The 23354-nt window shown below is 51.0% G+C and overlaps 2 protein-coding genes across 10 annotated transcripts in view; one reads left to right on the top strand and one right to left on the bottom strand.

Moving 5' to 3' along the window:
- The window catches only part of ARSH (arylsulfatase family member H), a 47873-nt gene extending 45610 nt beyond the window's left edge, over window positions 1-2263 (bottom strand). For all 3 annotated transcript variants that reach the window (XM_065916630.1, XM_065916632.1, XM_065916631.1), the window contains exon 1: window positions 1625-2263. The gene's annotated coding sequence lies outside the window, so the exon portion shown is untranslated. The remainder of the gene's footprint in view (window positions 1-1624) is intronic.
- ARSD (arylsulfatase D) lies at window positions 915-23019 on the top strand. 7 transcript variants are annotated; one of them, XM_065916625.1, is made up of 13 exons: window positions 915-1001; window positions 3653-3802; window positions 4787-4908; window positions 7735-7857; window positions 9876-10299; window positions 11267-11403; window positions 12082-12216; window positions 12895-13057; window positions 14977-15098; window positions 16544-18818; window positions 21510-21630; window positions 22296-22450; window positions 22657-23019. In XM_065916625.1, the coding sequence occupies exons 1-10, from the start codon at window positions 958-960 to the stop codon at window positions 16906-16908; spliced, it is 1785 nt and encodes a 594-aa protein (XP_065772697.1). In that variant the 5' UTR covers window positions 915-957; the 3' UTR covers window positions 16909-18818; window positions 21510-21630; window positions 22296-22450; window positions 22657-23019. The 7 variants fall into 7 exon arrangements, with proteins under 7 accessions (XP_065772697.1, XP_065772694.1, XP_065772699.1 ...); XM_065916622.1 differs by lacking the exon at window positions 915-1001 and adding an exon at window positions 1381-1512; XM_065916626.1 differs by lacking the exon at window positions 915-1001 and adding an exon at window positions 2526-2820.
- Window positions 23020-23354: the final 335 nt, after the last annotated feature.

The following is a 23354-nucleotide window of genomic DNA, read 5'->3' as shown; positions in this document are numbered from 1 at the left end:
ATCAGGTGGCCAAAGGATTGGAGTTTCAGCTTCAGCATCAGTCCTTCCAATGAATATTCAGGGTTGATTTCCTTTAGGATGGACTATTTGGATCTCCTTGCAGTCCAAGAGACTCTCAAGAGTCTTCTCCAACACCACAGTTCATAAGTACCAATTCTTTGGTGCTCAGCTTTCTTTACAGTCCAACTCTCACATCCACACATGACCACTGGAAAAACCACAGCCTTGACTAGACAAACCTTTGTTGGCAAGGTAATGTCTCTGCTTTTTAACATGCTGTCTAGGTTGGTCAGTAACTTTTCTCCCAAGGAGCAAGTGTCTTTTAATTTCATGGGTGCAGTCACCATCTGCAGTGATTTTGGACCCCCTCAAGATAAAGTCTGTCACTGTTTTCATTCTTTCCCCATCTATCTGCCAACGAGTTATAACGAATTTCAATCCCTGTTCTTACCACATTATCACCAGTTTGGGGGTATGATAAGTCACATTACTGTAAGGACTGTTGCTGATGCTGAAGCTCCAATACTTTGGCCATCTGATGCGAAGAGCTGACTCATTAGAAAAGACTCAGATGCTGGGAAAGATTGAAGGCGGGAGGAGAAGGGGTCGACAGAGGATGAGAAGGTTGGATGGCATCACCGACTGGATGGACATGGGTTTGAGCCAGCTCCGGGAGATGATGATGGGACAGTGAAGCCTGGCAATTCCACAGTCCATGGGGTCGCAAAGAGTCAAACAGGACGCAGAGAGTGAACAACAGCACCCCCACTTTGGCCCCAGTCCCCTGGGCGTGCCAGTCACCGAGAGCCACCCAGGCAAACCTGTTTAGGAGCTCAGTTCCCCCTGAGGCCCCAGGACTTTAAGCGGATTAGAGCGGGAGGGGGACCCCCGCACCCCTGCCCTCGCCGCTCGGTGGGCGGGACACAGCGCGCACGGCGCAGGGTCCCGCGCTCCGCCATGGCGCCCGCTGCGCGGAGGAGACGCGCCGCGCTCGCCGCCAGGTGCGCGGGACCCCGGGACCCGGCCCTTCCCCGATCCCGGGGCTGGGGGCGTGGAAACAGGGGAATGGAGAGAGGAGGGGCGTCTAGGGCGGGCGCGGACCCCCAGCCACCCAGCCAAAGGCCGGGCTGCGCGTGCGCCTCGGAGTCTCCAAAGCGCAGCTGGAGGCACGCTCGCCTTCCCGGACGCCGGCGGGACTAGAGAGCTGGGCTGGGGGCGTCGGGGGCTGGGGAGGGGCGAAGGGAGGGAGCAGAAGGAAACGGACCAGAAGCCGGGGGGAGGCGGCGGGGAGGAAGCGGGGGCAGGCAGGCCACGCCCCGGTAGAGGTGGCGCAGCCCCTCCTCCGCTCTCCAAAGTCTTCCTGTCCCGCCCCGGAGGTCCCGGTCCCCAAGCGCCCCCGCGTCCCCTCCGGCCACTCACTATGGCGCGACTCTCCCGGGCTCCCTCTTGGAAAAGCCCACGCTCCGGAGCCTCCTTCCAGCCCTCTCTCCCCGCGCGCCCTCCATCCCCAAAGTAAGGCACACCCCCGTTCTGAACAGTGACCACCCTCCCACCCCCCACCCCACAGGCGTGGCCGTGTGCCCGAAACCCACTAGGATGCAATCGGTCTGCCCCTTGTCCCTACCTTCCGGACTCTTGGCGACCCCCCGTGGACTGGAGCCCCTCCAGGCTCCTCTGTCCATGGGATTCTGCAGGCAAGAATTACTGGAGTGGATTGTCATTTCCTTCCCCAGGGGGTCTTCCTGACCCAGGGATCGAATCCGGGTCTCCAAACCGCAGGCAGATTCTTTCCCTTCTGAGCCAACAGGCAGGCCCCCAAAGAGGTGATAGGATTTCTTCCTCTTGCATTGTTTAAAAGACAGGCCTACACTGTCGTCAGTAACCCATAACTGAGTCTGGCGGTTCGGTGGCTCTGGGGAGCCTTCTTTCTGACATGTAACTGCAAGGAGAAGGGTGTTGTAAGCGTGAACACCTCGTAGGGGGTGTATTTAGCACAGAGTCCAAGGGGGGAGGGGGATGTGAATTGTGGCTCCTGCAGTTAAGGGTCAGAAAAAGCAAACTTTAGTTACAGACAGGCAGAGTTCCGAGCAGTTAAAGTGAAAAAAAACAAAACTAGGAATGATCAGGCCTGCTCACTGTTCACATTCTTTTCTTTGTTCTCAGGAAAGGGAAAGAAAAACTTATTTCTCTGTTTTCCTTTTCACCACAACAAATTCCTCCAAGGGTAACCCGACTCCCCAAGTCACAGGCCATGGGCTACAAGTCCGGAAACCCAAGCGCGGCAGAAACGCCGCCCCCAGTTTCCGGACTGCTTGGCGCCTCGGGGCCCAACTGGGGGATGGGGTTGGCACGGGGTGGGGCGGGGGGAGGGCGGCTGCTGGGGACTCTGGGCTCCGCTGAAGCTTCTAGCCCCCAGGGCTTGGGGGTGGGGAGAGCCTCGGTAGGTCCACCCCCAGAACCGCCCAAACCTCCGTTACGCAGTGCACACGCCCGGGCGGCGCCCGGCACTCGCTGGCGGCGCGCCTTGCAAACCGGAGCAGTGATTGATCCAAACAGCTGTGCTGTCCTGGGGACTTTTAATCCCGTATTGATCCTTTACAAACCGAAGTCCCCAGGCTACAGGTCCCCAACCCCGAGCACCGCGGAGACGCCACCCCGATTCTCCGGACTGCTTGGCGCATCCGGACGCGATCGGGGAACGTCCGCCGGGACACGATCCGGGAACGTGGATGGCACCGGGGGCCCTGCTAGGGTCTCGGGGATCCGCTGGAGCGTCTAGCCCCCGAGTGCCTCTGGCTTTGGGGAGCGGGGAGAGCCTGCGTAGGTCCACCCCCAGGACCGCCCAAACCTCAGTGGTGCGCGCCGGGTGCGCCCCCGACGCTCGCTGACCGCGCGCTTTTCAAATCCGAGCAGTGATCATTTGATCAAAAGAGCTGTGCTGTCTAGGGTAGTTTTAATCCCCTGTTGATCCTTTAAAAACGAAAGTCCCCCTCTGATCCGACCTGGCCCCATTTCCCTCCTGGCGGAGCCTGGGCCCCCCTCACCCTGGGCTCCACCCACCCTGGGCCCCCCTGACCCAGGAAGGCAGTTCTGAGGCCCAGGGAAAGGCGTGCCCCTGGTGCAGGGAGAATTAATTACAAAGTAGTGCAAGGTGGGGGCCTGCGTGAATTCAGTGAAAGAAACAATTTGAGCGGATCACGACTTTCAAAAGCAAAAACTAACGCGTTCAAGTTTTGCGTGGCGCGTGGAATGGATTGGTCAAGCCTCTGGGATAAAAGTATACAAGGGCCGCAGGCCTTTCTTAAATGCTAATATAAAGGAAGAGCTTCATAGGTGGCTCAGTGGTGAAGAATCTCTCTCTGCCAGTGTAGCAAACACCGGTTCAGTCTCTGGGTGGGGAAGATTCCCTGGAGAAGGAAACGACAATGCACTCTAGTTATTCTTGCCTGGAGAATCCCATGGACAGAGGAGCCTGGTGGGCTCCTGTCAGTGGGGTTGCAAAGAGTTGGACTAGACCTATGGAAGGAGCACTCGTGCAGTGGAATGCAAATGCCCGCATCTTCCCCGCAACCTGGTTTGAAAGGCTGACTTTTTCATTCCAAAGGAGACGTTTATTTTGTTTTTGACTGTTTTCTTTCTTCTCTCTCTCTAGGAACTCTTTAAATGTGTTGCTCGTCATGTGTTTGCTTCTGAAGACTTGCGAATTAAAATCAGCAAATACGTCTAAACCAAATATTCTGCTGATAATGGCAGACGATCTGGGCATTGGGGATCTTGGTTGCTATGGAAACGACACACTAAGGTACCACGAGCTGGGGGTGGGGGTGGGGCGGGAGGCAGTTCTGGGGGGTGTGTTTACGTGTTTGGATGAACGAAGCAGACTTCAAATCTGCCCGCAGAAATTAGGAAATTCCTTAAGGCATCAAATTTCCACAGCGAAAGTTATTTTTGGAACAAAAGAGGGTTATAAACCTTTCTGAGGGGAAGAAGAAGAGAGCATAAGGGACTTCGGAGGGAAAGCAGAGGAGATAGAGGGAAATCTGAGAAGAATTCCTAAGATCAGGTGAGTGATTCTGAAGCTCTAGTACTTTGGCCCCCTGTTGCGAACAGCCAACTCACTGGAAGAGACCCTGATGCTGAGAAAGATTGAAGGCAGGAGGAGAAGGGGGAGACAGAGGATGAGATGGTTGGATGGCATCATATGGACATGGGTTTGAGCAAGCTCCGGGAGTTGGTGATGGACAGGGAACCCTGGCCTGCTGCAGTCCATGGGGTCGCCAAGCTGCAGTCCACGGGGTCGCCAAGCTGCAGTCCACGGGGTCGCCAAGCGTCAGACGCAACTGAGCATGCACGGAAACCTTTTGTGGAGTGGATGTGCACGATACCATCAGCCGCCACCTCTGAACAGAAGTTTCAGGAACTGCCTCTGCAGATGTGTGTATGTGTTAGTTGGTCAGTCGTGTCAGACTCTGTGACCCCATGGACTGTAGCCCACCAGGCTCCCCTGTCCATGGGATTCTCCAGGCAAGAATACTGGAGTGGCTTGCCTCCCCCAGGGGAATCTTCCCTACCCAGGGATTGAACCCAGTTATACTAAATTACAGGCAGGTTTCTTTACCATCTGAGCCCCCAGGGAGGTCCTGCAGGGGACAAAATGCAATTAAATCTAAAGCGAAGGAAGTTCCTCAAATGGAGAACCCATCCGTACACCTTTCAGCTCAGGGACCCGACCCCGCTCGCTCTCGCCCGGCCCATCCTAACGGTGACCTTGGTGTGCTTTGCCCAGGACACCGAACATCGACCGGCTTGCGGAGGAAGGCGTGAGGCTCACCCAGCACCTGGCGGCCGCCCCCCTCTGCACCCCGAGCAGGGCCGCCTTCCTCACGGGGAGACACGCCTTCAGATCAGGTCGGTGTTGTTGGGGCGGCTGGGGAAAGGGCTGGCTTGTCCGCCCGCTGACTGTCCTTAAAAATGGGGTGTTGGCCATCTCCCGGAGTTAGCCCAAGTTCGTGTCCATTGCATCGGTGAGGAGGCAAACCACTCCAGTATATTTCCCAGTGAGAACCCCATGAACTACTGTGTAAAAAGACAAGGGGGCTTTGATACAAAAAAAAAAAAAAAAAAAGACTAACACAAAAAACAAAGAAAAAGATTTAGGTGGTGCCGGGGTCCAGCCCCAGCAGGATCCAGGGGAACCCTCAGGATGAACGGTGTCGGCGAGAGAGAGACACGTAGGACCGGCCTTGACAGGGCCAAGTCTGCTAGGGAGAGAGAGAGAGAGAAAGAGACCAGACCAGGATATGCAGCAGAGTCTGGCAGTTGCTTTATTTTTCACCATTGCCTTTATACCCCAAGTTGGTACATTTCTAAGGGGCAGATAAGCATACAGACTTAGTTTAACATTACATCAGCTTGTCCTTCATGAAACCAGGTGTGCTCTGTATATTTTTTGTTTACGAGAGTCTTTTCCCATAGATTTTTTGTACATTATCTTCTGGCCTTGAGGTTAGCAGAAAACAGAAAATTGGCAGTCTCATGGTACAGCAGGTTGCAACATAACAGAAATACAATCCTGTTAACACAAAGGTTAGTCTTTTTGCAGAAATTCTCAGCTAAATTTATCTAAAAAGTTTAACACACAAAGACTCTGTGGCTCTGGTGAGGCAGCCCCTGATTAGCGCTCTTGGTTAAAATTAACAATTATCTTATTTTCACACTAGGGCTAAACTCTTATTTTACTATATCTTTAATTGTATTAACAATAGTGTCCACTGCACAATCTCAGCACATTAACATCAATCAAATGTTGATCTAATAACCACTTTTAAAACAATATTTTTGTATTCTCTAATAGGGCTTCTTCACCCCCAAAGGGCTCTGTGCCTATTAGGGCCTTTTTTATGGTTAATCTCTATGTATAATATCTTTTGGCTTCCAGGCCTGTTGACAATTTATGGCTTGCACCTGGTGCAACTTTAAGCAATTTCAGGAGCCGACCCTGTCTTATTTGTGGTTAATCTATTTTTTTTTTTATTAGGTGTCATCTCCAAGGGAACTAGATAGGATTACATTTTTACAGAACAGAAATGCAAAGGATTGCAAAAACAACAGATATGGCACAAAACAGTCTCTTAGTCTAAAAGTTAATTACCTGCAAGAAGTCGCCAGCTAATCTCTATCTAAACTATTTTCTATTAGGCACATTTGTGGCTATAATATTTGTGGAGCTTTTCTCACCCCGCGGAGGGACCTATGTTTAATAGTTTCTTTTGTTAGCGTACTGTACTTAGGATGTTTAGAACAATCATGAGCATTTTGTGCAATGGGAGCACACATTTATCAAACAAGCCAGAATGCCAGCAAAAGGGTTTGAACTGAAGCATTTCCTTCATCCCTGGCCCCTTCATAGGGTACCAGCATCCAGGAGATTTATTAATTAGGGTTTTAAGTTGGTCTTCATTCAGTGAAAGGGGAGCAGGAGAGCTCTCGGCAGGCAACACAAGAATCCGAAGCAGGGCAAACAAGAACAACAGCAGAAAAAGGGGGGAGGATATAGGATAGGGTAGAGGCTGAGGCCAACCTGGAGGGCCTTGCCTGTCAGGTATTTTCCTCGTGACCTCGTCATGGATGGGGTCTCGGATGGCCTTGCCTGCCCGGTATTTTCTTCATGACCTCGTCACGGGCGGGACCCCCCATAACGGCTCCGGACAAGGTGGTAGGACTTCCCTGGTGGTCCAGTGGTTGAGACTCCATGCTCTTCCACAGCACCGGGCATAGGTTCAATCCTTGGGCAGGGAACCAGATTCCACATGCCATAACTAAGACCCTGCACAGCCAACACACACACACACCCCTTTCTTTAAAAAAAAGAATCAGGTGGTGGGACTTCCCTGGCAGCCCAGTGGTTGGGACTTTTCTTCCAATGCAGGGCGCATCGGTTTGATCCCCAGTCAAGGAACTAGATCCCACTTGACGCTACTCAGATCCTGCACAGCCAAATAAATAAATGTATATTAAAAAAAAGAAAAAAAAGAATCAGGTAGTGGGACTTCCCTGGTGATCCAGTGATTGAGACTCTGAGCTCCCAGTGCAGGGGGCATGGGTTCAATCCCTGGTCTGGGAACTAAGATCCCGAAAATAGCCAAAAAACAAAAAAGAAAAATCAGGTGTCAATGGTTGATAGATGGTTAAAATACAACCTGCAAATTCACTTCCCTGGAATTATGTAAATATTGTGCTTTGCTGGTGCGAAGCTGCTCAGTCATCTCCAGACTCTTTGTGACCCCATGGACTGTGGCCCGCCAGGCTCCTCTGTCCATGGGATTCTCCATCAAGGAATATTGGAGTGGGTTGCCATTTCCTTCTCCAGGGGATCTTCCCAACCCAGGGATCGAACCCCCGTCTCCTCCATTGCAGGCAGTTTCTTTACCATCTGAGCCACCAAGAAAGCTCTGTAACTACTGAGAATTCAGAAAGCTGAAAGTCTTCAGGGTAACTGACTGTATTCCATGTTGTCTGTCCAGAATCTTTGAGTCCGTCTCGAGGTCAAGCTGCAATTTCAGATGGTTCCTTACAGGGTCGTCTGTGGTGGAGAACCTCAGTCCCCAGCGGAGACCCCTGGCGTACTCACCGGAAGTACGGTCGTTACCAGAAGTAGGGTACTTCCGGAAGTACGGTACTTCCGGCTGTTTACCGGAAACCAACCTTTTCTCTCGGCTCTGCTCCACGCCACAGGCATGGACGCCACGGACGGCTACCGGGCCCTAATGTGGAACGCGGGCTCGGGGGGACTCCCGCAGAATGAAACCACGTTTGCAAAGATCCTCCAGCGGCAGGGGTACACCACGGGCCTCATCGGTATGTGGTGACGTGTATATTTTTCTGCCTTTGCGTGACGGTGAAGGTCAGAGATTGCAAGACGCCATGTTCCTAGAATCACTGGGAAAGACCCTGATGCTGGGAGGGATTGGGGGCAGGAGGAGGAGGGGACGACAGAGGATGAGGCGGCTGGATGGCATCCCCGACTCGATGGGCATGAGTTTGAGTAAACTCCGGGAGCTGGTGATAGACAGGGAGGCCTGGCGTGCTGCGGTTCATGGGGCCGCAAAGAGCCGGACACGACTGAGCGACTGAACTGAACTGAACTGACTGATGTTCCTAGAAAACATTGAAACGTCAGAACCCAGCTGTACTTCCTGGTTCCTCTCATGTCTCTTGAATGGTTCACCATGTTGAAATTGAAGAGTCTTTTTTTTTTTTTTTTTTTTAACCCAGTAATTTTCTTTTTTTTTAGTAATATTCATTCTTATTTTCTTTTTTTTTTTCTAGACTTTTATTTTTTTGAGGATAGTTGTTTTACAGTGTTGTCTTGGTCTCTGCTTTACAGTGAAATCAGTCAACCATGAGGAATGCTTCCTCTTGAGCCTCCCGCTCACCCCCCGCGTCCACCCCACTAGGTCATCACAGAGCCCAGAGCTGAGCCCCCTGCGCCAAGAAGCAGCTTCCACTAGCTGTCTGTTTTACACATGGTCGTCAATGGATGTCAGTGCTGCTCTCTCAGTTCATCCCACCCTCTCCTTCCCCTACTGCGTCCACAAGCCCTTTCTCCACACCCTCGTCTTGATTCCTGCCCAGTGAATAGGTTCACCTGTTCCCTCTTTCTAAATTTCAAACATACCCGTTAACGTACCATACTTGTTTTTCTCTTTCTGACTGACTTCACTCTATATAGCAGGTTCTCAGTTAATCCACCCTCACTACCAGTCACTCAAATTCATTCTTTTTTATGACTGAGTAATATTCCATTGTATATATGTACCACATCTGTATCCGTTCATCTGTCAATGGACATTTAGGTTGTTTTTATGTCTTGGCTATTGTAAATAGTGCTGTAGTGAACATTGGAGTGCATGAGTCTTTTATAATTACGGTTTTCTCAGGGAGTCCTTGTAACTTTAAAATATTTCTCCATTAGCCTCTTTGCTGGAGGAATCCATCTTTTCCTCACGGCACTGGTCAGAATCTTCTAGACATTATATTGGTTTAAATGTCCACACCTTGAGGGAGGTGGGAGGGGGGATCCGGATGGGGAACACATGTAAATCCATGGCTGATTCATGTCAATGTATGGCAAAAACCACTACAATATTGTAAAGTAATTAGCCTCCAGCTAATAAAAATAAATGGAAAAAAGTAAAATAAATGTTCACACCTCATCTTAAAACTCAGTGTTAAACATCAGATGGTGGAAAGCTTTGGAGGTGGCGTTCTTCTATATGGTTTTTATTCTCCACAGTCTTCACTGCAGCCCACTGTTTTTGTTTCCTTAAATGTAAAAGGGCAGATTCCTGGGTTGGGAACCAGGGCAGAGTCTTATAGGTTCTGAAGATAGGTTTTGAGTCGTGGGAAGACCACGGGAATAAGTGTCACTTCTCCACATGGAATTTTGGGCAGCTGTATCCTTCCAGGCTCCTCTGTCCATGGGGTTCTCCAGGCAAGAACACTGGAGTGAGTTGCCTTCTCCTATTCCAGGAGATTTCCCAAACCCAAGGACTGAACCCGCATCTCTTGTGTCTCCTGCACTGGCAGGGAGATTCTTTACCACTGAGACACCTAGGAAGCCCCTGTTGCTTTTTGCGTGTTGGGGTTCAGTTGCTCAGTCATGTCCAACTACTTTCGACCCCATGGACTGCAGCAACCCTTGCTTCCCTATCCTTCACCATCTCCCGGAGTTTGCTCAAACTCATGACCACTGAGTCGGTGACGAACCTCCAAATTACCCTCAGAAGGCAATTTCAGGCAGAGTCCCTTAGGCATGTGCTGTTTTTTTATGTTTCATCTTTTTTCTTTTTTTAAGTTCTTGCTTCTGTCTTCAGGAAAATGGCATCAGGGTGTAAACTGTGCCTCGAGCACCGACCACTGCCATCACCCTCTGCACCACGGCTTTGACTATTTCTACGGCATGCCCTTCACGCTGGTCAACGACTGCCACCCAGACAGGCGCCCGGAAGTGGACGCGGGCTTGAGGGCCAGGCTGTGGCTTTACACCCAGGTCATGGCCCTGGGCGTGTTGACCACCGTGGCCGGCAAAGCTTATGGGCTGATCTCCGTTTCCTGGAAACTGGTCTTGAGTGTGGCCACGCTGGTCCTGCTGTTTTTCACGTCCTGGTACGCCAGCTTTGGCTTCGTCCGCCGCTGGAACTGCATCCTGATGAGAAACCACGAAGTCACCGAGCAGCCCATGGTTTTGGAAAGAGCCGCGAGCCTCGTGCTCGAGGAAGCCGTTTCCTTTATTGCAAGGTAATGGCGCCGTCCGCTTGGAAATCGGAGGTGAGTTCTCGGTGCATCTGAGTCTTTACCACCGGTGGGAATCTGCCAGCTCTACAAGCAGGGGTATTTGTGTGTGTGTGTCTTCGTCGCTCAGTCATGTACAACTCTTGGTGACCCCCATGGTCTGTGGCCCTTCAGGCTCCTCTGTCCATGGGATTCTCCAGGCAAACATACTGGAGTGGGTTGCCATTCCCTTCTCCAGCTGGATCTTCCAAACCCAGGGTTATGAACCCAGGTCTCTTGCATTGGCAAGCTGATCCTGGTAACAGTAGCGACACCTGGGAAGCCCCTGCATATTTGGCTGAAGGAGATGAAATCAGGACAGTGAACAATTATCTGGACCTTTATGTTTACTGCGGCAGTGTTCACAATAGCCAAGATGTGGAAACAGCCTAAGTGTCTTACTGATGGATGAAAGGATAAAGAAAATATATATACACACACATGCTCGTGTTCTTTGCAACCCCCTGGACTGTAGCCCGCCAGACTCCTCTGTCCACGGGATTCTCCAGGCAAGAATGCTGGAGTGGGATGCCATGTTCTCCTCGAGGGTATCTTCCTGACCCAAGGATTGAACCTGGGTCCCCTGCACTGGCAGCTGGATTCTTTACCACTGAGCCACTTGGGATGTCTAGAATACTGCACAGCAACTTAAAAGAGTAAGGGGGCTGTGTGTGCTGATACGGAAATGTAGCTGACATGACCCTCTGGGGCGTTCCTGGGACAGACCCCGACCCCATCCTCTGCCCCATCTCCTGTCTGACGTACGTAGATTATAGTATCTGATGCAGACTTCTTCAGTTGTTTTACAGATGCTAAAACCCCCAGCAGACGGAACATGTTAACTGCTTGAGGCCCACGAGCCTTCAGTCTCTACTTCCAAGTCCTGGATCAAAGAGATGCTCTTATAACCAAAGGATGTCCTCTCCTCTTTCAGAAATAAGCGTGGTCCATTCCTGCTCTTCGTGTCTCTGCTGCATGTCCATGTCCCCCTGGTGACCACAGAAAGGTTCCTTGGGAAAAGTCAGCACGGCTTGTATGGCGACAACGTGGAGGAGATGGACTGGCTCGTGGGTAAGTCAGCCCACGGCCAGGCTTCATTAGTTCCCGGCCTTCCCTTGGTGGCGGGGTGACAGGTGGGGGACCTCCCCAGGAGCCAGCCTTCAGTAAAGAATCAAAGACAAAGAGGACGATTCTCCCATATCATCCACAGACTCCTTCTGCGTTTCCGATTTCTTTTGTCTACTTTTGCACAACGGCGTCCTTCTAAAGTCTGTGATTGAACGCTGTCACGCCAGGACTTCCCTGGTGGTCCAGTGGTGACGACTTCACCTTCCAACGCAGGGGGTGTGGGTTCAGTCCCTGATCGGGGAGTTAAGATCCCACATGCCTCGTGGCCAAAAAACCAAACATGAAACAGAAACCATATTGTAGTACATTCAATAAAGAGCTTAAAAATTAAGTTTTAGTCGCTCAGTCGTGTTTGACTCTTTGCGACCCCGTGGACTTCACAGTCTGTCGGGTTCCTCTGTCCATGGGATTCTCTAGGCAAGAATACTGGAGTGGGTTACCATGCCCTCCTCCAGGGGATCTTCCCGACCCAGGGATCGAACCTGTGTCGCCTGCATTGGCAGGCGGGTGGGTTCTTTTACCACTAAGCCACCTGGGAAACCCTCAGAAAGGAGATGTCGTGTTGAATTCTCAGATGCTGTTTCATTTACGTTGCCCTGAAATGCTCCGTCTTTCCCAAAGGGGAGATTCTGAATGCCGTTGAAGAACACGGTCTGAAAAACACGACTCTCACGTACTTCACCTCTGATCATGGGGGACACTTGGAGGCGAGAGACGGACACGTCCAGCTGGGCGGGTGGAACGGAATATACAGAGGTAAGGCCCACGGGCATTGATGTTCCAGGGTAAAATCTCTTTACATTGGTACTTTTAAATATCTGACGTGAGGGACTTCCCTGGTGGTCCACTGGTTAAGACTGCACTTCCATTGCAGGGGGCACGGGTTCGATCCCTGGTCAGGGAACTAAGGTCCCACATGCCTTTCAGCATGGCCAAAAACACTTTTAGAAATAAAATGAATAAAATAAAATTGGATACAGTCCATCTGAATTATTCTGGAGAAGGAAATGGCAACCCACTCCAGTATTCTCGCCTGGAGAATCCCATGAACAGGGGAGCCTCGTGGGCTACAGTCCGTGTTTGCGTGCTCAGCCACTCAGTCGTGTCTGAGTCTTTGCAACCCCACGGACTGTAGCCCGTCAGGCTCCTCCATCCATGGGATTCCCCAGGCAAGAATACTGGAGCGGGTTGCCTTGCCCTCCTCCAGGGGATCTTCCCCACCCAGGGATCAAACCAACGTCTCTTACATCTCCTGCATTGGCAGGTGGGTGCTTTACCACTAGTGCCTGTGGGCTCCAGTGATGGGGGGGCAAAGAGTCGGACACCACGGAGCGACTGAGCGCGCACACTGGATACAGACACACCCAGGTGCATCCGGGTGTGTGCCTAGGCTGCAGCATCTCCTGAAAATGCAATGGCGTCCTTCCCTTCCAGGTGGCAAAGGCATGGCTGGCTGGGAAGGCGGGATCCGGGTCCCGGGGATATTCCGGTGGCCCGGCGTCCTGTCGGCCGGCCGCGTGGTCCATGAGCCCACCAGCCTGATGGACGTCTTCCCCACCGTGGTCCAGCTGGCGGGCGGCCAGGTGCCCCAGGACAGGTACACTCCTCCCTGCGTCCTGAGAGAGCCCCCTTCCCTCGTCCATATTTTAGGGGAAAACAGTCTACAATAGGAGAACGTTTAAAGTAGTCTCCCATGTAGGGGAGAGGCTGATGTGAAATGACCACACCCCGGAAAACAAGGCTAAATGAACTATTGGGTCCAGTGACTTGTTTTGATTTTTTTTTTTTTTGGCAAAAGTTTACATTTTGGCATCACAATCCGGAGATCCAGTTGTCAGAATGCGACATCTGCTATTGATCTGAAATGCAATCTTGCCCACGTGTTGGTGCGGCTATGAAGATTTAAATTTTTTTTTTTTTTTAGTTTTTAGTTTTATTTTTAGGCTGTGCCACACAGCATGTGGGATCTTAGTTCCCGGACCAGGGATCAAACCTGTGTGCCCCCGTGCACTGCAAATTCAGAGTCTTAACCTTGCTGGACCACCAGGGAAGTTCCTTGAAAATATGATTTAAAAATGAGTATGTACCTCAATACACACCCAAAAAGCCCCTCTCATACATGAGAGAAAATAGAAGTAAATATTTTGGTACAAGATTGGATTTTACTTCATTTAGGATAACTAATAAGGGACTTCCCTAGAGCTCCAGTGGTTAGGAATCCACTTTTCCACTCACAGGGGGTATGGGTTCGATCCCTGCTTGGAGAACAAGGATTCTACCAGTCACCCCCTCCCCCCCCCCAAAAAAAAAACCTGAAAAAAGATAACCAATAAATATTTGTGTATGATGGATAATAATATAAGGTACTTTATCCCCTAGTTCTTACTGCCCCCCTTAAAAAGCCATCTTATTAATTTTTTAGTTTAGTAGTATTTTTAGTTCAGCAGATTTCTCTGGAGAGAGAGAGCCAACATACATATGCGTGTGTGTGTGTGTGTGTGTGTGTGTGTGTGTGTGTGTGTGTGTGTGTGTGTGTGTGTGTGTGTGTGTGTGTGTGTGTGTGTGTGTAAGTAGTAAGGACTCTGCTAGTGGCGCAGATGGTAAGGAGTGCCTGTCTGCAATGCAGGAGACCCAGGTTTGATCTCTGGGTTGGGAAGATCTGCTAGAGGAGGACATGGCAACCCACTCCAGTATTCTTGCCTGGAGAATCCCATGGACAGAGGACACTGGTGGGCTTCAGTCCGTGGGGTCGAAATAAGACATTTATCATAAGGAATTGGCTCATGCAGTGGTAGAGACTGGAAAATTGAAATTTGATGTTGCAAAGGCTGCAAGGTGCAAACTGAGAATTTCTGTATCATTGTGTTGGGGGAGAGTTTTCTCTTCTCCAGCAAACCTCAGATTTGTTCTTGACAGCCTTCAACTGATCAGACCAGGCTCAGCCTCCTAAACCCAGGTGCTCCGCTTTACTCAAAGCCTTGCTGACTGTAGATGTTCACCTCACCTACTGTATATAAAACAGATAACCAACAAAGCCTGGCTATACTGCACAGGGAACTCTGCTTAATGCTCTGTAATCACCTATTTAGAGGAAGAGAATTTGAAAAAGAATACATACTTGCCTTACGTATCACTGATTCACTTTGCCTATACCTGAAACACAGTGTTGTTCATCAACTATACTCCAGTAGAAAATAAAAATTCAAAAATACATACATAAAATGAAAAATATAAATAAAAGGTTTCTGTTCGCCTAGACCTCAGCCTAGGGGCACGGGCAGCCCAGCTGGAATTTAAGAAGACTTGGTGTTAATGTCTGCAGTCAGCGTGTCTGGGTGTCTTCTATTTATGACGTGCCACGTGCAATCTGGGCAGCCTCGGGGAGACGGGGCGTGTCTGATCCACTGTGTGCTATCTGGGGTCCTGGCAGCCTTGGGGTTTCGAAGGTCCCAGGTCCACAATGCTGCCCGCACAACCTCAGTCTCAGTCCCTCCTGTGGTCTCTTCCCTGAATCAGGGTGATTGACGGCCGGAGCCTGCTGCCCCTACTGCGGGGAGATGCTGAGCACTCGGCACACGAGTTCCTGTTTCATTACTGCGGGCAGTATCTCCACGCCGCCCGCTGGCACGAGAAGGACAGTGAGTACACGCCTCCCCACGCCTCGGCGGGTGCTGGTCTTAGTCAGGGTCCTCCAGAGAGATGGAACCCAGAGGATGTGTGGGTGCCCGGGTGGATGGATAGATGATGGATGGATGGATTCATAGTTGACAGATGGATGGATGGATAGACTGATGGATGAATGGGTGGATAGAGAGATGGGTAGATAGATAGATGCATGGGTGGATGGATGGATGGATGATGGATGGATGGGCTGATGGATCATGGATGGATGAATACATAGATGATGACTGGATAGATTGATGGATGGGTGGGTGGATAGATGAATGGATATGTTCATGATGGATGGATAGATGGAAATATTGATGGATGGATGGATGATGGATGATTAGATAGATGGATGAATAGGTGAATAAACAGATGGGTAGATAGATGGATAGACTGATGGATGGGTGGATGAATGGATAGATAGCCTGATGGATAAATGGGTGGATAGATAGATGGGTGAGTGGAGGAATGGTTGATGGTTAATGGGTGGGTGGATGAATACATAGATGATGGATGGATAGGTTGATGGGTGGGTGGGTGGATAGATGGATATGTTGATGATGGATGGACAAATGGATATATCGATGAATGGATGGATGGATGATGGATGGACAGATTGATGGATGGGTGGGTGGATAGATGAATAGATATGTAGATGATGGCTGGATGGATGCATGGATAGATTGATGGGTGGATGGATGATGGATGGATGTGTGGATGGGTATATGGATGAGTGGATGGGCAGATTAGTAGATGAATGGGTGGATAAATGGATGTTGGATGGATGGATTGATGGGTGTATGGATGGTGGGTGGATGGAATGATAGATAGACTGATGGATGAATGGGTAGATGGTGGGTGGGTGGGTGGATGATGGATGCATGAATTGATACATAGATGATGGATGGATGGATGGGTTGATGGATGATGGATGTGTAGAGGGATGGATAAGGGATGGATGCATGGATACACAGATGATGGATGGATGGATGGATAGGTGGGTGGAAGGATGGATGGATGGATAGGTGGGTGGATAGATGAATGGATATGTAGATGATGGATAGATGGATGGATCTGTGGATGGGTAGATGGATGAGTGGACAGATTAATAGATGAATGGGTGAATGGATGGATGCATAGAGGGATGGATAAGGGATGGATACATGGATGATGGATGGATATAGGTGGGTGGATGGATGGATGGATGGATAGATAGATGGTGGTTGGTAAATAGATATGTAATAGATGAAAAAGATGACGTGATAGGTGGATAGAGAAATAGATATACACAGATAATAGATGAATAGGTAGATAATAGTTTAGATACATATACAGGGACTTCCCTGTAGCTCAGATGGGAGATGAGAGAGCCAGGTGTACGCGCAGCTGATGGGGGACCGTGTCCGTTTGCCCGTAGGCGGAAGGCTCTGGAAGGTCCATTACACCACGCCCCGCTTCCACCCCGAGGGCGCGGGGGCCTGCCACAGCAGCGGCGTGTGCCCCTGCTCGGGGGCCGGCGTGATCCACCACGACCCGCCGCTGCTCTTCGACCTGTCCGGGGACCCGTCCGAGGCCCGGCCCCTGTCCCCCGACGCCGCGCACCTGTACCGCGAGGCGGTGGCCCGCGTGGGCCGGGCGGTCCGGGAGCACCGCGCGTCCGTGAGCCCGGCGCCTGCGCAGCTCTCCTTCCGCCACGTGGCCTGGACGCCGTGGCTGCAGCCCTGCTGCGGGGCCTTCCCGTTCTGCGCGTGCTCCCGGGACGTGGGCCCCGGGGAGACCTGACCTCGCTGCTCCCAAGGTCACGGCACGGGGTGGGCGAGGAGGCAGGGGAAACGGGACCCCTGTGTGCTGTCCGGGACGGGAAACTGGAGCAGCCGCTGGGGACAGCAGGCTGGAGGGCCCTCCAACCACCAAAAAGTGAACTACGCTCGGATGAAGCAATCCCAGCCCTGCCTGCGCGTGTGCGCGTGTGAGAGTCGCTCGGTCGTGTCCAACTCTGTGCGACCCCGTGGACTGCAGCCCTCCAGGCTCCTCTGTCCATGGGATTCTCTAGGCAATAATACTGTAGCGGGTCGCCAATTCCTCCTCCAGGGGATCTTCCTGACCCAGGGATCGAACTGGAGTCTCCTGCACTGCAGGCAGATTCTTTACAACTGAGCCCCCAGGGAAGCCCTGAGTATTTGTCTGCAGGAGATGAAATGAGGATATTGAAGACTTATTTGCATCTCTGTGTTCAGGGCAGTGCTATTCACAATAGCCAAGACAAGGTAACAACCCAAGTGTGTTATCGATGGAGGAATGAATACAGAAAATATATGTGCACACACATAGTCATGCTCTTTGTGACCCCAGGGACTGTAGCCCACCAGGCTCCTCTGTCCATGGGATTCTCCAGCTAGGAATACTGGAGTGGGTTGCCATTTCCTTCTCCAGGGAATCTTCCCGACCCAGGGGTCAAACCCGGGTATCCTGCGTTGGCAGGCGGGTTCTTTACCAGTGAGCCACCAAGGAAACCCATACACACACACACACACACACACACACACACACACACACACACACACACACACACACACACACACACACACGAATATTACTTGGCCATAAAAAAGAAATCTTGTCACTTGCAGCAACGGGCTTCCCTGGCTCTGCCTGCTATGTGGGGGAGCTGAGTTCAGTCCCTGGGTGGGGAAGACCCCCTGGAGGAGGGCATGGCAACCCACTCCAGTATTCTTGCCTGGAGAATCCCACGGACAGAGGAGCCTGGCGGGCTACAGTCCACGGGGTCGCAAAGAGTCAGACACGACTGAGCGACTGAGCAGACAACAGGTGAACGTTGAAGGCATTATTATGCTAAGTGTAATAAGTTGGGCAGAGAAAGACAACTATCTTATGTTCTCACATCTGTGTGGAATTGAAAATAAAGTTACAGATGCGGAGAGCAGGCTGCTCTGTGTCACATACTGGGGAACGGGGTGGTGATGGGGAGACACTGGACATACCTCCAAGTATAACATGGATAAGTGCTTCCTTGTTGGAAACCTCCAAACTTTCATGCCACCTATAAAGCCGACGATTCAAAGGGGAATGCTTCTAATTTAGAGGTTCCGCTTGGCTTCGTTGAACATTGTATTTTTTTTTTAACGTGGACCATTTTTTTAAGGTCTTTATTGAATTTGTTCCGGTACTGCTTCTGTTTTATGTTTTGGTTGTTTGACCCCGAGGCAAGTGACAATCTTAGCTCCCCAACCAGCGATCTTAACCACTGCACCACCAGGAACTCCTGTATTTCTTAAAAAACAAAAATAGTTTTTTACGTTTATGCATTTTCCCCTTCTTTGGGTCTTTTTCTTCTTTTCCTCCATTACAGCTTTCTGACGCACTCCTCGTGAATGGCATTCATTTTGAGTCAGACCTTTTAAATGTTATGCATTTCCGTGGTAATCGGTCATCGGTCATAAAACTGATTCTGAGAATAAACAAGCGTTTTCTCAGCAGATGGTTGCCTGACGGGAAAGCGGGGAAAGACCCCCCCCCAGGAGAAGGGGGCTTCCTCTGCAGACCCCAAGTGCAAAGAAAACAGCCTTGAGCCCCAGGAGTGTGGAAAGCTGGGAGGCATCACCCGGGACTTGGGGCACGGAGCTGATGCACGGCTGAACCGAACAAACTCGATCTTTGTCTCCCGGGCGCCTGTAAGTCTGGTCTTTTAACTCTGGGCAGGGGGATTTACTAGGATCAGGTCAAAGTTCACGAGTGTCCGGGAGGAACCCAGAATCTGCTTCTTAAGCGTTTCCTTGGTTAACAACTGGCCCAACCGCTTAGGCAGGCCCCGCACCAGAGGTGACTTAGGGAGGCGTGGCCGGCCCCTCCCCTGCAGCGTCTGGGTGTGTGAGGTATCCAGTGGTAACAGGCATGTGTGTCCATTCAGTTCAGTGGCTCGGTCGTGTCCCACTCTCTGTGACCCCATGGACGGCAGCACGCCAGGCCTCCCTGCCCATTACCAACTCCCGGAGTTTGCCCACACGCATGCCCATCGAGTGGGTGATGCCATCCAACCATCTCATCCTCTGTCGTCCCCTTCTCCTGCCCTCAATCTTTCCCAGCATCAGGGTCTTTTCCAGTGAGTCAGTTCTATATATAAGCACACAACAGAGGAATTCCGAGAGGGCTCTATCAACTTGCATCTTCTGCCTACGCATGTGCAGGGGTCTCAGCACTGTTTGTGGAAAAGGCCGTCCTTTCTCTGTGGCCGTGCCTCTGCGCTTGGGCGGACCCTTGCCTTCGTGTGTGGGGAACAGTGATGTCGGAGGTGGATGGTCTCCGGGTTAGACATGTACCACTGGCCTCCTGGGTGCATTTCGTGGGGCCCGGAAGATGTGGGCTTCAGGCTGGAAGCTTAAAACCAGCGTGCTGTGCGCATTTCCCGAGATGATGAGATAGGCCGGGCTCCAGTGTACCCTCGGCCTCAGAGACAGGGTAACTCGCCAGCGTCTGTCTCTGGTCAACATCTCAAGGGACGAGTCAAGGCAAGGGCACAGAGCCACAGAACCCCGTGTGACTGAAGGCCTGAGGGATCTCCGTCCGCCCCTCTTTGGGGACAAGCGAAACGCTACGCGTGCTCTCCTTGGTCCTCAGTCAGCGGGTCACGCCAGAACATAATGAGTCTTGCTGCTCCCAGAAGCCTTCACTTCGAGATCCAGCTTGCCCGAGGGGTGTGTGTGCACGCCCCAGGGAAGGGTCCCGGGTAGGTCAGGTGTGGGAAAAGAAACCAGGTAATGGACCAGAAGGAAGACAAAGACCCGGAAGAGCTGCCTTCTATAAACATCGTAACCGCCTGGGGACTGGGCTCCTCTCTGGGAGGGGGGAACGCCCACACCCTCTGTCTCCCCTTAAGCCTGTTTATCTTGCTTCTCTTGTAACTAAAGGAACCATTTTTCTCTGTGCTCTCTCACTGGTTAATGCTGTGTTTCTAATACAAAATTTTATACCTGCATTTACAGTTTCTGCCTCCGAGATAAACGCATTTTTCACTGGGGTCAAAGTTCTAGGGAGAAATAGCTTCTAGCCTCGTAGCCTTTGTGGGAGTGTTGGCTGGGATTCCTGGTTCTCATCCAGGATGCCCATCCGTGGGCAGGGAATTAAGATCTGGCTTGCCTGGGGTGCGTGCTCAGTCACTTCAGTCATGTCTGACCCTCTGCGACCCCATGGACTGCAGCCCGCCAGGCTCCTCAGTCCATGGGGATTCTCCAGGCAAGAAGCCTGGAGTGGTTGCCATGCCCTCCTCCGTGGGATCTTCCTGACCCCGGGGTCAAACCCAAGTCTCAGGCAGCTCCTGCGTTGTAGGTGGATTCTTTACCGCTGACCCACTGGGGAAGCCCACTGCTGCCTTTATGAGATCAGTAATAGAAGCCCATGTTCAGGGTGCTGGAAATTAAATGATCAGGACATCACGCACTTAAGTCTGCAATACTGGGAGTTTTCTATACTGGTCTTTGACTGCTTCTGAAGCCTGGAAAGTCTATAAAAAGGTTTCCTGGAGGAGGACATGGTCTTGATGAAAAGCTGAGATCTAGACAGGCTTACAGAGAGTGGGTGTATTAAGTTTCCTGGACTGATTACAACAAATGACCACAAACCAGGGGACTTAAAACAACAGACATCCATCTTCCCCTGGTCCTGGAGATCAGACGTCTGAGGTCAAGGGGTCCCAGGGCTGGGCTCCCTGCAGAGGCTCCAGGGGAGGGTCCTTCCCGCCCCTTCCAGCTTCTGGGGGCTCCAGGCCTCCATCCCCGGGCTGGTGGCCGCCTCCCTCCCGTCTCCGCCTCCGTCTCCACGCGGCTTCTCCTCTGTGTCCATCTCTCCTCTTCTCTCTTACCTAAGCACACCTTCTACAAGCCTTTGAAAACAAACCAGTACCAGGGTTTCTTCACAATTTGTTTTCCTACCATTTTCTTTTTTCTGTCTCAAGCTGCCATGGTTATATTTTTACAAACGTCTTACAGAGACTCCTGGTTCCCTGAACAGTAAATAATCAAAACATAGTTCTTGGATGAATTAGTACATGAGTCATTCCAAGAACTGAAAAGGAAAGGTCGTGGGGGAGGGTGAAAATGTCCTTGAGAAATCACTTTAAAAGGGCACGTCTTTCAACATTTGCTACAAACCACCCGGCCAGAGAAATATTTGTGAGCCTTTGTTGATACCAAGGAGTGGCCTCCCAGAGATATTATTTGATAAGACAAGCAGCAACAGGCTGTCAAAGTTATTAACTAGCCCCACCAGGAAATCTGTGCATGCCTGTGGCAGACGAGTTCACGAGTTCAACCATGGTGGGGGACCTGCTGGAGAAAAAGATGTGTGATTTTTTTTCTTTCTTCAGTTAGCTTTATTTATTTTTTTGGCTGTGTCCTGCAACATGGGGGATCTTAATTCCCCAACCAGGGACTGAACCCACACCTCCCTTCAGCGGAAGAGAGGGGTCTTAACCAACGGACCACGGGGGAAGTTCCTTTTCCCCAGATTCAGAGAGGTGTCACTGACATACTCCGTGGTGTAAATTTACGGTTGCAACACAAAGATCTCAAATATGTATAAATGGGTGGTGCTACTGGTAAGGAATCCCCCTGCCAATTCAGGAGACGTGGGTTCGATCCCTGGGTCAGAAACATCCCCTGGAGGAGGGCGTGGCAACCCACTCCAGTACTCTTGCCTGGAGAATCCCACGTCATGTCGCCAAATGGTCACCAGCAAATGTTAGCTGACACCTCCATCGTATCAGATAGCCTTTCTGGTGATGAGAAATTTTAAAATCGGCTCTCTCAGCAACTCCTCAGTATGTGATACTCTTATCATTCGCTTTGATCACCGTGCTATATGTGAGTTCACCTTGTTCTACGTTCTGAGTTCCATCCTCACCCACAGGCTGTGTCTCCATGACACCAAGTCCCACCTTTGCCTCTACCATTAGCAATTTATTCTTGGGTCAGCCCACTGCTACATTTTCTTTTTTTTAAGTTAAAAAAAGTTTATTTTCAGTGTTTCATTGCTTTACAACGTTGTGTTACTTTCTGCCGGACAGCAAAGTGAATCAGCTATACGAGTCCCTTGGGCTGCAGGGAGATCCAACCAGTCCATCCTAAAGGAAATCAACCCTGAATATTCACGGGAAGGACTGATGCTGAAGCTGAAACTCCGGTCCTTTGGCCACCTGATGGGAAAAGCTGACTCACTGGAAAAGACCCTGATGCTGCGAAAGATTGAAGGCGGGAGGAGAAGGGGACGACAGAGGAGGAGATGGTTGGATGGCATCACTGACTCAATGGATGTGAGTTGAAGCAAACTCTGGGAGGTGGTGAAGGACAGGGAAGCCTGGAGTGCTGCGGTCCACGGGGTCACAAAGAGAGACGATGTCGTGACTCAGCAACAAATACATGTATCCCTGTTTTTTTGTGTGTTTTTTTTTTTTTAATTTCCTTCCCGTGTAGGTTACTATCAATTCTGAAAAACCCATTTGGTTATGTTAATTAATAGTAAGACAAACGAAGCCAGCCACATTCCTATCAATGGCATTCAGAAGACTCAGAACACATCTAATAACCCAAGAAGGAGGACCACATTGCTGTCCTAAGATTTTAATTGCAATGCGCTAGCCTTCATCCAGATGTGAGGACAGACCTCATAATGCAGGAGAGAGGTCCGAGGTGAGCCTAGACTTGAAGCCAGTGAGCCATCGGACCATTGGTATGGAGGGTCCTCTTTGGAGAAGCTGGACTCCGATGTTCACCCTCCGGAGTTCTCATGGAGATAGAATCCACCTTTTGTATCTTATAGTCCAACATCATGTTTCCCCAAAACAAACCCAAGGGGTTACTCTGATGGGTGGCAGCCCCCACTCCCACCCCTCCCACCATCCCACCCACCCAAGGAGTTTGTCCCCACGGCTCTTTGCTAGTAGCCTCTGAAGCATCATAGGTATGAAAGCAACCAAGACGCCAGGTCATTCACCCACAGATAAAAAATAAAAGCCCCTCCATAGCACGTGCCTCTCACAGCAAACGCCACAACAAACCCCAGAAGTCCCCTCGGACCCCACGTGGATTTGAACAAAGCCGTCTCAACCTTCTTCCAAATCCAGGTGATGATTTTCAGCAGTATGCGTTGTGTCTGACTCACTCTTTGCAACCCCATGGACAGTAGCCCCCCAGGCTCCTCTGTCCATGGGGTTCTCC

The sequence above is a fragment of the Muntiacus reevesi genome, chromosome X (assembly GCF_963930625.1).
Source record: "Muntiacus reevesi chromosome X, mMunRee1.1, whole genome shotgun sequence".
Taxonomy (NCBI): domain Eukaryota; kingdom Metazoa; phylum Chordata; class Mammalia; order Artiodactyla; family Cervidae; genus Muntiacus; species Muntiacus reevesi.
The sequence above is the reverse complement of the archived record's forward strand: the minus strand, read 5'-3'. Positions and strand labels throughout refer to the sequence as shown.